The sequence below is a fragment of the Lithobates pipiens genome, unplaced genomic scaffold, assembly GCF_037356315.1.
Source record: "Lithobates pipiens isolate NorthernLeopardFrog02 unplaced genomic scaffold, aLitPip1_a1.2 Scaffold_6, whole genome shotgun sequence".
Classification (NCBI taxonomy): Eukaryota; Metazoa; Chordata; class Amphibia; order Anura; family Ranidae; genus Lithobates; species Lithobates pipiens.
The window spans coordinates 4194187-4208002 of NW_027507881.1; the positions used below are offsets into that span (position 1 = coordinate 4194187).

The window sequence follows — 13816 nt, forward strand, 5'->3', positions numbered from 1 at the left end:
TTCATTTTATATACAACTGTATAGATCAGACCAAAATAAGGGACAAATGAGAAGGAAAGAGGGACAGAGGGACATTGTTGCAAATCAGGGACAATCCCTTGAAATCAGGGACAGTTGGGCCTACATCATAGATACCTTGAAAAGACAGTATGGCTTCCACATACTGCTGGCCAGATCAGTGTTTCTCAACTCCAGTCCTCAAGGCACCCCAACAGGTCATGTTTTCAGGATTTCCCTCAGATGGAATGGCTGTGGTAATTACTAAGGCAGTGAAACTGATCAAATCACCTGTGCAAAATAATGGAAAGCCTGAAAACATGACCTGTTGGGGAGCCTTGAGGACTGGAGTTGAGAAACCCTGGCCTAGATGATAAGTGCTCTGGGAAACTTTTGTATTGTTTAGTTGGGCTGAGATATCCCAGGATTTTATTTGCTTTTATAGCTTATAAATCATAGTTATGACATTTTCAGAAGAGACAACCTACCTGTGGGTACTGGTAAATATTCAAGATCTCAGCCACGGCAAGTGTTGGCAGGAAAGTGGCATCGCCCACAAAACCAGCAACTTCAGCCCCTTCCGTACACAAGTAGTTTGGAACACCCATCTGTCTACCACCAGTCAGTATTCGTAGGGTGGAATCTACTGCTTTATAAGTATATGAACACGTATCAAACAAGTGAAAGCCCAGAGTAATGTTGGGAAGGATTTTGGGGTCCTTGTTAATCTCATCAATTGCCAAAAAGAATGGTATCATGTATTCATATGCTGGTATATCCAGCCTGTGAAAGATTTAGAAAGCATATCATTACATTAGACAGTAATACTAATATTTCTATACAGATTTTTTTTAAAATAAAAATATTTTGACTATTTTTACTACTACTAATAACTATTCACATTTTTTTTTTATAGTTGTATAATTCCTTGAAATAAAATAGATTTTTACGAAAAAAAAAAAAAAAAAAAAGAATTAGAAAGAAGACCTCACACCAGGCAAGCTCTGTCTTCATCATCTAGTAACACAACTGGTGGCCTAACGTTAGCTAGGGATGGGTTAATTTCACAGGGTGTTCCTCAAACCCATCCAGATGTCCAAAAATTGTGCACTAATATTGGAACGCCTTTGAATTTCAGATTGACAAATCTTGAAAATGTATTCTGGACATTTTCAGGGCTAATAGATAACGGAAAATCGAATTCAAATACTTACCATAATTTTCCTTTCCTGGCGAGCTCCGGCCCCATGCCTCCAGGACATAACTCATATAAATTTGATCCCACCTACAGTCTCGTTCTACCAAGCTGGGTAGGATCTGTGGTCGTCTGGAAAGGAAAATTACGGTAAGTATTTGAATTCAATTTTCCATTTTCCTGACAGCTCCATGTCAGCACAGCTGGGAACTAACTAGCCAAAACAGGGGAGAGATAATGCTACACACTCCTCAATTCTGACTAAAAAGAAAACAGAATCCAGGATGCCTCTGTCAAACTCAACTGTCATTAAGTCATGAATATGAATATTTTGGTGCCCATGTAGCTGCCTTGCAGATAGTTTAAGACACTCGGCCTGCTGCCGCTCTCAAGGTCAGGACCCTTCTAGTGAAGGGTGCCATGATTCTCCTGGCACGGCCAACCCTTTCAACTTGTGGGCCAAGGAGATGAGCTTTACCAACCAAGAGGTAATAATCTCGCTGGAAGCCGTAAAGTCGTCATTATGTGTTCCACCTGGAATGACAAACAGATGCTCCGACTTCCTGATGGCAGAAGTCACCTTGATTAAACATTTGTAAAGCTTGGCCCGCATCCAATGGGCTAATTTCCTGAGTACTCCCCAAAAGGAACATAGGAGGACAACCTCTTGTGTGATATGGACTCTGAAGGTCAGTTCAGGCACAAAATTTGAGCATTGGCATGAGTACCACCCTGTCTGTAAGTACGTACGAATACGAGTATGGGTTCTTTAAATCCCAAGGCCACCAATGATGACTCTTCTGGCTGGTGTTATTGCCACCATTAAAGCATCTGATGCAATAATGTTCAACAGCAATGGGAGATCCCATTTTGGAAACAACAATTCGAGGTTTCAACCAAATTGCATTTTGAAAAACAGTATAATTATGTGTTGGATGCCCACTGTGTGAAGGCAGAGATAGCATGTACCTATAGCATACTTACGCATACACCAACCCATGCCTGCAGGCATTTCAGAACAGAGCTCTGAAGAGTCCAGCATAAAATCTTAATCAGCAATAATACTGAGAATTTATGCCATATTCTACTATAGTGTCAGGGCTGGCTTAACCCTTCCTTCTCTGGGCTGGCCGCTCAGCTGTCGGCTAATTGCGAGCTCTCTTCTCTCTCTTCAGTTACCAGCTGTTCCCGATGATGCTCGTCTGGCCTGCCTATATAAAGTCTTCCAGCTCATTTCTCCTTTGCCTTCACCTTTGGTCACATCACTAGGAACCATCTCCTGCTGTTGTTTCAAGACTGGCTTGCTAACATCCCTCCTGGCTTCCATCCTGCTTGCAGTTGCTCTCCGTGGATCCCTGACGTCTGGACTGGCTGATTACCTGATCTGGTTTATGAACTTTGGACTGACTGACTACCCGATCTGGCTACTGGACTCTGGCTATGCTTGACTACGCTTTTTCCTATTTATCTTTATTAATAAACAAGTGTGATTAGATTGTACTTCTGTCTCTGTCTGTTCCATGGTTCCTGACATATAGGCATGGTTAGCGCTGTCCTTTCTTGTTTTCGTAAGAGTATTTACAATCTTTACAGAGCATTCTAAATCCATTAGCCTCTGCCTCTCTAGACCCAGGCCATCAGCCTGAGCCTGTTGGATGCTGGATGAATGGGACTTTGGAGAAGACTTTATCTTACAGAGGGAGTCAATTCTTGACACTTATAAGGATGAGCAAAGGGTACCAAGGCCCCTTCGGCTAATCTAGGATCATCACCAGAACTGTGACCTTCCCCCACCACAGTCTCAGCTGGAGGCTGAGAATCAACGGGAGCAGCATAAAGGCATAAGCTGTCTTGGAGATCCACTCTGCAGTCAGCACCTCCACCCCGATTGCTTGCGGATTCTGTGCCCTGGAATTGAACTTCAGCAACTTGGTGTTGATTGGGGATGTGAGCGGTCTACCTCTGAAAGAAAAATACCAAGCTCTGTTAGTTCTCGAAAGACTCGCAGTAGTTTGGACCAGTCATTGTGGTCCAGACTTGTCTGAATAGTTTGCCTGAATATTCTTCTGACCAAGGCAAATTCAAAAAGCAGCGGAACACCCTTTAAAAGTCTATGGGAGAAATGAAAAGTGCTACAATACACATAGCAGTTTAAAGAGAAAAATGGCATGGAATTCCCCCACAGGGGAACCCTGAACCAAAATTTTTTTTTAAATGTGTGGGGGTCCCCCTAATTTTCATATCAGGCCCTTCAGATTTGGTATGGTTATTAAGGGGAACCCCACGCCAAAATAAAAAAAAATGGCGTGGGGGCCCCCCTCAAAATACATACCAGACAAATTTTAAGGAGAACAACGCACCGATTTTTTTTTTTAAAAGGTGTGGGGTCCCCCCAAAAATCCATACCACACTCTTATCCGACCACGCAACCTGGTAGGCCACAGGAAAAGAGAGGGGATGAGAGAGCGCCCCCTCTAGTGAACCATACCATGCCACATGCCCTCAACATTGGGAGAGTGCTTAGGGGTAGCAGCCCACCCCAAAGCATCTTGTCCCCATGTTGATGGGGAGAAGAGCCTCATCCCCACAACCCTTGCCCGGTGGTTGTGAGGGTCTGCGGGTGGGGGGCTTATCAGAATCTGGAAGCACCCTTTAAAAGGGGACCTCAGATCCCGCCCCCCCTGTGTGAATTGGTTATTGGGTACAAATGTACCCCTACCATTTCACAAAAAAGTGTCAAAAGGGTTAAAAACAGAAGAGACTTTTTTTAATTTCTTCTTCTTTCCGCTTCTTCTTCCATCTTCTTTCTTCTGGTCTTCCTACGGTGTTCTCCATCTTCTTCTCCATCTTCTCATCTCGCATCTTGCTTCGGCTTCTTCTCTGCGCCGTCTGCACGATCCACCTCAGTGGGAATCTTCCGCCCTGTTATGCTTCTGTTCTTCTGACACTTGTTATATAACAGAGGCCAGGGCCACCCAGTGACCCCATCCCCCTCTGACACACGGGGACTTCCCTGTGGTTTTCCCCGTGATATCAGTGGGGGGGCGGGATCACCCCTTTACTTAAACAGGTGACCCCGCCCCCCTCTGACAACACAGGGAAAGCCATAAGGAAGGCCATTATATAATGAGTGTCAGAAGAACAAAAGCGGCACACGGTGGAAGACTCCGACTTTAATGGCGTTCGCGTGTTCAAACAAATTTTTTGCCTGTTCGCATGTTCTGGATGCGAACTGAACGGGGGGGGGGGGGGGGGTGTTCAGCTCATCCCTAGTCAGAGTGAGTGGAAATGACTCCTTTAGAGTGTATTGACCACATGCTTAGGTGTTGTCGTCATCTTTATCCTTGGTCGCTTGAACAAGGCAACATTCTTTCAGCCATACTTGTCTGTCTTCTCTTTGGAAGAATCAGATTGCTTGCCTGGGAAGGCTTGAGACTGTTCAACCTATTAGGTGTCATCTTGAACAAAGCAGAATTTCAGAAAATAGGATGTTTCACCTGGTATGGCTAGGCAGCTTCTCATTTCCAGAGCAGATAACAGCTCAGCGAAGCTGGCCCCCCAACAATCAGCACAAATAAAAGCTCTAGTGTGTTTCTTGAATAAGACCCATGTCCCATTATTATTATGTGAATTTGTTTTATTTTTGTCCCTCTGAGCTTAGCGGATAAATGTGCCCTGCATTTAGCACTGTCACTGTGGATCATTTTAATATGATCCCCCAATGCTAGTGGATATATTTGCCTCACACTGTTATCGGAGACCGCTGTCAATACAGTAACCCACAAATGGCAGTGATGTGCCTACACAATTGGCTACAAGAAAATGGCCGTCGTTTGATTACCTTTTTTGACCACAAGAAAATGGCCGTCGTTTGATTACTATAACGGACTTCAATAAAATGGCCACACTGGTACTTCCGTTTTTTGCTATATAAAAGGAAGTCCACAACAGCCAATCCGGTTCCCCTGAGGAAGTCACGTGGTTGACGTAACGTGTAGGGAGGGGCCGGAAGTGGAGCTTCAAAATACCGGAAGTGACGTGAGACTGGCAGAAAAACGCAGACAGTTACTTTTTATTTTTATTTTATGTTCTATGTAAGAGTCCAATTTTCTTTTTATTAATAAATGAAATCCGTTGTTTTAATATACTACACCATTGGAGGCATCCTTCACCTCTTTTTGTCCCCTTGGTGAGTTTCACGCACTAAAAGATACCAGCTATAGGGACGGAAGGCCCCCTGGTGGCAGATACCGGAATAGGCGAGGAGGCTATCCAGTACAACCTTATGCTGACACAACGAAGCAGTGGAGCTATAGGGATGGAAGGCCCCCTGGTGGCAGATATCGAAATAGGCAAGGAGGCTATCCAATATTATGCTGACATAACTAAGGAGTGGAGGGGAGAGTTCTGTGAGCTCATTACTGGATTACACATCTATATCCGTGTGTTTGATTCACTTCTGCGGGATAGTTAAATATGGGAGCATAAGAACACCATTCTAGAGACTTTTTTAATATGTCTTTTAATTTAATACTTTATGGACATATTTCTCTCATTTATGGACATTTATTAAGCACCTTTTTAAACGATTTCATATCACATATTTATTTATATACACATATTTGAAAATATTTTTATATTTATCTTTTTTGCTATTATAGGTTATTTTAGTTTATGCATTTTACACTATTGTGCAGGATCACTTTCTATTTATTTATTAACTTTTTAGTGTAGCAGCCATAACCCATTGCAGGACGGCCTTGACTTAATGGGCTTACCGGTTACCTTCTCTTGGCCTGCTCCTCCACATCTAGGGGTTCCCAGGGTTGATACCCAACCACTTGAACACCGACACAGATAAAGTCCTTTCAAAAGGTAGAACTTTTTGCAGTAGAACTTTCACAAAACACAGTCTCTTTGGGAACAGAGGGAACGGGGGAAGAACTCAGGTACCTTGAACTGCAGGTTTAACAAAGTCTCTATTTCCACCCAGAGAGTAGCCACTCGCAGCTGGGTACTTGAAGGCTGAACAGACCTCTAGCCAGAGATCATGGCAGTCAGCACGTTGACTCAAAACTTGAACAATCAACTGAAGATAAACAGGACATTTTTTTTCCGACTGTACCTGGAACGTTTCCCGCTTCCTTTGAGGTACTTGAAAAGTGTGGACTCGTCAATGACCTTCCCAGCTCAGTAACCAGGCACTTCTCAGGATGCCACTTGCTGGCCCTCCTCCGAAGAGTCCTCCCCCGGTCACTTCCATAACCTGTGGTGTCCCTCCAAGCTGAGAGCACACCCGGACACCTTGAATCCTCCCTCAGTTACTGCTCCTCAGACCAGCCGGTTCCGAGAGTCGGGAACAGATGGATCCCTACCCCAGACCAGTCGGTTCTATTAGGGGCCACTGACAGGAACATGCTGCGGGATGTCAAACACCCCGTGACCGGGACCCCTCGCGGGGCTACCCCGGTCCTGGAACCAGAACAGACCACACGGGTCTCACGAACAACTCCGAAACCTTGAACACGTGACCCACACCTGTTTAAGTACCCTCTCCCAGACTCCTCAGCGGGCTCCCGGCACTCCTGCTGATTGGCTCCGAGAGAGCCGATACCCAAACATCCAACCATGCCTGGTTCTCACCTATCATGTGCACCTCACCGCTCACATGACCAGGCAGAACATCAATCATGGCCTGGCCAGACTGGTGTTAAGGCCTCCCTACACAATTAACCCTCAGTACTGTAAGCTCCTGAGGCAAAAACTAAATTTACAAAGCATGTGACATTTGGTCCCAAACGTCATCCACTACATTAGTGTTATGTGAACGCTATTAGATTCTGCTGCAGGTCTATTTCAAAGCACTTTGTTGCACTTAAAGCAGAGCTCCACTCAATTTAAAGACAATAGCTCCTGAAGATTCTATCGCTGTTCTAATTATAAAACTGAACTTTTTTTTTTTTCACTGTACCTTTGTTTTTCTTCACATTTATTCGTATGCCGTTTTCATATGCGGGCGCTACTCGCGTATGCGTTCGCTTCTGTGTGCCAGCTCGTCGGGACGGGGAGCTTTAACATTTTTTTTCTTATTTATTTTACTTGATTTTATTTATTTTTACATTGTTTAAAAAAATGGATCACTTTTATTCCTATTACAAGGAATATAAACATCCATTGTAATAGAAAAAAGCATGACAGGTCCTCTTACATATGAGATCTGGAGGGTTAAAAAGTCCTCAGATCTCATATTTTGACTTAAATGCAATAAAAAAATAAAAAGATTAAAAAAAATGTCATTTGAAAAAATGTACCTTTAAGAGGTATGGGCGGAAGTGACATTTTGACGTCGCTTCTGCCCTCCTATGGTATAGTGGCAAGTGGGGGCCATCTTAGCCTCACTCGTTTGAGTCAAACTCATGTTCGACTTGAACATTGCCTGTTCAGCGAACAGTGAACAATTTGGGCTGTTTGCGGCAAATTCGAAAAGCCGGAACACCCTATACAAGTCTATGGGAGAAATCTAAAGTGCTAATTTTAAAGGCTAATATGCAAGTTACTGTCCTAAAAAGTGTTTGGGGACCTGGGTCCTGCCCCAGGGGACATGTATCAATGCAAAAAAAGTTTTAAAGGACTTTTTTTTCTGCACAAATGACACTTTGTGCAGGGACAGTTCTAAGCACGGGAAACATGCGCCCCTTCACAGGCATACTATAGGCACCCCCCAGGTACGAAATTTAAAGGAATATTACACTTTTATTGTTTCACTTTAATCATTATTAAAATCACTGCTCCCGAAAAAACTGCCGTTTTTAAAACTTTTTTTTGCATTGACCCATGTCCCCTGGGGCAGGACCCATGTCCCCAAACACTTTTTAGGACAGTAACTTGCATATTAGCCTTTAAAATTAGCACTTTAGATTGTGAACATTTGAGTCCCATAGACTTTAATAGGGTTCTAAAGTTCACACAAAGCTTAGGTCTGTTCGCAGGTTCTGGTGTGAACCGAACAGGGGGGTGTTCAGCTCATCCTTAGTCTCCATACCAAGCAGTGTGCAGGACCCAATCTCCTCTGCCGCTACCAACGGCTCCGGTAAGCGGCAGAGGGTGCGAGAGAGTGGCGGGAGGGGGGTGGTACCTCTCCCGGTGCCGATAACGGTGATTTTGCAGTGAACCTGCCACAGAGACCACCGTTATCGTAAACAGAACCGCCTCCTGTAAAGAGGGATATCACGGTTGTGGCAGTAGCTGCTGCCGTTACCGAGATATCCCTCTTCAAAGTACCGACATATATCTACAGGAGTTGGTCCTTAAGTGGTTAAAAAGAAACATGCCATTTGTTTGTGCCGGTTTGTGCCACAAAAATAAACTTTTCTGCTGCTTTCGTTTCGGAGATATTGTGCGTTATAGTTTCTTAAGCCCAGCCCACTTTGCAACCCACATTGTTGAATTTTAAAAACAAACACGCAATTCGTTTGTGCCGCGTTTCTGCTGGTTTGTGCTGCAAAAATAAACTTTTGTGCCGCTTTGGTTTCGGAAATATTGCGCGTTATATGTTGCCGAACCACACTGACTTTACACCTCATTATTAAATCTTACATACAGAACTTACAGAACCTATACTCAGCTTGGGTTTCCGTAATGTAATGCTCCTCCCACTGTAACGGGCACTGAACTTCATACTGTACCCTGGAAAAAGCATGACCATTGTAGAACAGATGTTCCATCCTTAGCCAATAACTGCCAGACCAAACCCATACTCCATCCCGCCAGTACCATTAAATCCCATTAATGGAGACTACACCATAAATGGAGTAAAAAATTGGCTGTATTAGCCTCTTTATTAACAAATAAACTTAAATGAACATAAACCTTAAAAAACATTTATTAAACCAAAAACCCATCAGTCACTTATCGCGTTGGTCTTTGCAGGAACACCAAACTATCGTATGTTCAAGAATGCACTGCGGTTCCAAATGCCAGATAACCAGGCCCCCATTCCTAATTACAAATCTGCCTACCTCTCTGTTGACCTTCCTGCGGGCCTTATTGAGCCACTCCACTGACGTAGCCAAATGCCAAGTTGTCTGAGTAATGATGTCGGACCACACAACGAGCATATCCGGTCATGCCGTGCCACAGGAAATCAAACTTGTCATCACAAATGATGTCCAACATGGACCTCAGTCCTAAATCATTACCGCTGACGTGTAGCACCAGAACGTTTGGCTGTCTATCTAGTCGTGCAAAGCGATGCACTTCTGGCACCATTCTGCTCCACAGCATGCCCGGTACCCCAAAGAAATATCTAGAAATGCTTAGTTGCCTACCATTGGGCCTAATGTCTGCTCGCCTGGTTCCCCAAAACACATAGGAGTGGTCCAGTATCCAGACAAGGCCCATCACACCACCTGAAAGAGAAGAAACAACACCACAAATAACACCAAACAAGCACGCAAACACCGGCTTATCAACACAGAAAACTCACAAAATTACCTAACCCCACCCCCCCAGACAAAAGATGAGGGTGAACACCCACCAGACACAAGGGCAAATCCGGCACAGTAAAAAGCTACCCCTGCCAGCCTGATCCGTTTTGGACTATTGCAAAAGCAGGGATACCCTGTCCTCCCCACAGATGACCTCCCGATACAATATACCCCCATAGACCCTCTTTTAAGGGCTGACTATTTTGCTAATCTGAAAAGCTACAAAAAAAAAGAGAAGGCCATTTTAAACAAAGAGACTTCGTAGGCTGAGGAACACAGGGAAACCAACTGGGCTAAAACATTTTACACAATATCAAACAAAACAGGGCATCTGGAATCCCTGCGCTTCTGAGACCTATGATACCCCTTCAGAGGCTGTCGGACCCAAAAATCTTTTGTGAAATCATGACAGCCCTGCAATTTTTAAGAATAATGCTAATCCTCCCAATTTACGCTCCACGACTGACACCAGCACCCTCTCCTCAAGGTTCCGTGAAACAAAGTAAAGGACCAGCAACCTTACCTCCGGGCCCTCTTGCTCCACCTCAGCCTGCTGTTGCAAAGACAACCACTCTTGCCATAATTTATAATAGGCTGCCCAACGTCATGTCATGCACGGATCATCTGATCCATGTGGAGACGACCCCAAGGCAATCCTTCACAGCCATTCGGGACAAGGGACCCTGGATTGCTCCACTGCCGGTGCCAACTCCTAGAACCTGCCCCACTAAAAAGCGAGACAATGTGCCTGCTAAGCTGTTCTCAACTCCCGGGAGGTGAACAGCATAAAGGGAGTCCCGGAGCAGAGCATTAGCGCAGGGACAGCATGACATGTGCGGACTGCACAGTCACGCTGTCAGGGGGGAGGCTGAGGCATGTTCCCTTTAAGAAAAGGGGAGGTGCCTCAGCAGGAAAAATCTGTTCGCCGGGAGAGGAAGGAGGAAAGGAGAGGAAGTGACGTCAGTCGTGAGCGGCGGGGAGAGAGATTCCCACCCACCCTCCCTTATGTAGAGTGTATTTAATAGGGGCAGTAGTGGCAGTGGTTTGGGTCTGTGAGGAGGAGGAGGAGATGTATGTTATATGGAGATATAACATGGTTGTTACCCAGTTGGGGTATCAGGTACCTTCCGGTTACAAGGGGTTAACCAGGAAGGGGTGGAAAAGGTAGGTCACTGCGAAGGTTGGGTACCGTCTTACAGTCAGGGGTTTGCGACTGGAGACCTAAAAGTTGATACAAAGTTTGTCGCAGTGACCAGTGGTGTGTGTTCCCCCTCCAAGACCCATAAAAAGTACAGAGAAGGTTATTATAAAGTTTATTTTAAAATGTTATTTATTTATGTTTATGTTAATTTTGTTAATAAAAGGCCGGCAAGGCCATTTACTCCAATACCTTGTTACGTTTTTTGTGGGGAGGGATTGGAGATTTTATTAGGGGGATGGAAGAGACTGGGGGGATAAGTCCTTCACATGTCAAGAAAAACATTTAACTGTAGACAATGTAACATTAGGTGCTGAAGAAGTCGGACCACGGTTGGTGACGAGGCTGTCACACAGTTGATGACCTGTACCACCCCAAGATTGTCACAGTGAAAACGCACTTTAAGGTCCTTCTTAGGCACGACCCCCAGGGGTGAGATCACAAAATCCGCTAAAGGCTGCAAGGAGAAAGGGCCATCCATGTGGCCCAATTCAAGTTCCTTCAGCAAATTCTCAGAAACCACTGCAGGATGTTGCAAGGCCGAGCACAAGTTCTGGGACACAGAGGCCAGGGAACAAGGTATGCGAAAGCCTTTGGAAAAACCCACCTCTAACAACCAAGCAGCCTCCCGATCCATTATCTATCGAGGAAAGGCCACATCCTTTCCACCCTCACTAACATCCACCCCTTTTGTTAAAAGACTTGCAGGCACAGCCCTTCCCCTGCTTGAAGTAGTGGGATAAGGGATGCAAACTTCCGCAGCCGGAACACCCCCCCCCCCCAAACTTGCAGTAGCCCTCATTGTACTGCCAGCAGACACATCTTTTCTTTGCAGCCAGTTGCCCGGGGGTAAATGTGCCACTGCCCCCCCATGGAAAAAACTGATTAAGAGCCTGCACCAAGGTCACAAGTTGCATCCACAAGCTAATGCCCTTGTGGTCCCACCGCAAGGACAGGTGGATAGATCTCTGCTGCTGGAACTGCTCGTTGTTCCTCAACCATGCAGATTCCCCATAGACCATGTAGGCCTCCCTGATGGCATTAAGATAACAGAAGAACGCCGAACAGTGTTCCAAATTCTTCTCCCCAACTACATTTGCCATAATGGCAAAAGCCTGCAGCCAATTAGGGAAAGTCTGCGGGATAAGCCTGTACAGCAGTCTTTCTTCATCCTCCTTTTTTCTCTCCTCTGGCTTGATTCTATCCAGATAAAATTTAAAATCTAGAATATCCCCACATACCCTTCCAAATTTTTTGGTGGAATTCCAGCTTCAGGTGCGCACCCAGAGGCCCTTCAAAATAAACGTAAACCTCACAGTTCACAGAGTTGGCTAATCTGACTGAATCCTGTTAGGTAACGGTTTCCCCCGAAGACTCAGCCTTGTCCCTCAACGACAACTTGTGCCCCACTGCAGACTGGCCCAGCGCCGTGATTGCTCCTGCAGCGGGCACCACCGACACAGGGGAATCAACCCTGGACACTGAAGCCAGCCTCCTCGCCTCTGACCCACTCACCGGCGGGATCCAAGCCGAGAATGGCATGGCTTGGGCAATCGTTTCTGGTTCAAATAGCTGGAGCAGTTCCCTGAAACCCAAAAGAAACCTCTGAAACCCCTCATCTGACCTAGATGTGGCGTGACCATGGCCCGCACTAGAATGGGCAGAAAGTGATGGCAAATCAGACCGCCAACTCCATGCGGGAGAGGGCTCTTCCCCCTAGACACACATTAAAAATTTAAATTGAATTGAAAACACAGACATGTTAGAAGTATTAGAGTTACCAGGCTGCCTAGGAAGGATCCCACCAGCCGCAGGTCCCATCTCCATCCATGCGACTCCTCCCCCTCTGAAGTGGACAACTTGCCATCTGATCTCTCATCTATCTCCATGTCTCCTCTCTCCAGCAGCACCCTAGGAGTAGTGGCCCTGGATGCCGAGAATCTGTGTGGCTGCTGGCCCCGCCTGCTTGAACCGGCTCCAACCACTGATTTCTGGGTCACCTTACTGGAGCACCCAGGGCCCTGGGTGCTCGCTGCTGGTCTCACACCACTTGCTCCTCCACATTTCTGACTTCATCTGGTGCTGGCTGGTCCTTGGAGAGCCACAGGCTACAGAAGTAAAGGGCCTGGGGCCCATAGCAGCATGATTCCCCCGCCAAGGCTCTGCCACGCTGACTCATCACCGGGGAGGAGCCCGCCTAGTCCTGATCCTGATTACGGGTGAGAGACACAGACACCCTCGGAAGCCCCGCCCCCGAAAATGAAGGGTATTCCTTCCAGGAGCACCCACATGGGACTCCCAATGTGGCACTGAGCTCTGGGGGAGGAGACCGGAGGGAAGCGCTCCAGGGGCTGAGACCTCTGAGCTCCTATGGACTCTTGACCCCTGTCCCTGACCCAGAGGCTTGATCGTGCAGGACAGATGAGAGCTGCTCCTCCAGCCACTCCGCTCCTCTGGATGCCGCCTCCTACCTGAGCTGGGAAAGCAGCCTGTCCACGTCTGCCATCTCGTCCAGCAACCGCAGGGGATCCAAGTTGCTACCCGTGCTGTGAGATCCTCTGGACATGGGGTTTCAGCAACTATAATGCACAAGATCTCCGAAACCAGTACAAGTTTATTTATGCGGCACAAACCAGCAGAAACGCAGCACAAACGAATGGCTTGTTTGTTTTTAAAATTCAATAACATGGGGGGCAAAGCGGGCGCGGTTTCAGCAACTATAACGCACAATATCTCCGCAATCAAAGTGGCACAAACTTTTATTTTTAGGACACAAAAAAGCACAGATGTAGCACTAACAATAGTATGTTTGTTTTTAAGATTTAATAACATGGGGTGCAAAGTTGGTGGGGTGTTATTGAATATAAACAAGCTGTTATAACTAAAAAACCACAACAGCACAAATAAAAATTTTAGCAGCACAAACGTAGCGCTAACCAA

General features: G+C 45.9%; 1 protein-coding gene across 1 annotated transcript in view; it reads right to left on the minus strand.

Annotated features, from left to right (window-relative positions):
• Window positions 1-13442, minus strand: part of LOC143958250 (vomeronasal type-2 receptor 1-like) — a 47635-nt gene extending 34193 nt beyond the window's left edge. The window contains exons 1-3 of the mRNA XM_077467768.1: window positions 13348-13442; window positions 11822-12076; window positions 486-780 (exon numbers count right to left, since the gene is read on the minus strand). Coding sequence (XP_077323894.1) covers window positions 486-780; window positions 11822-12076; window positions 13348-13442 — 645 coding nt within the window. The remainder of the gene's footprint in view (window positions 1-485; window positions 781-11821; window positions 12077-13347) is intronic.
• Window positions 13443-13816: the final 374 nt, after the last annotated feature.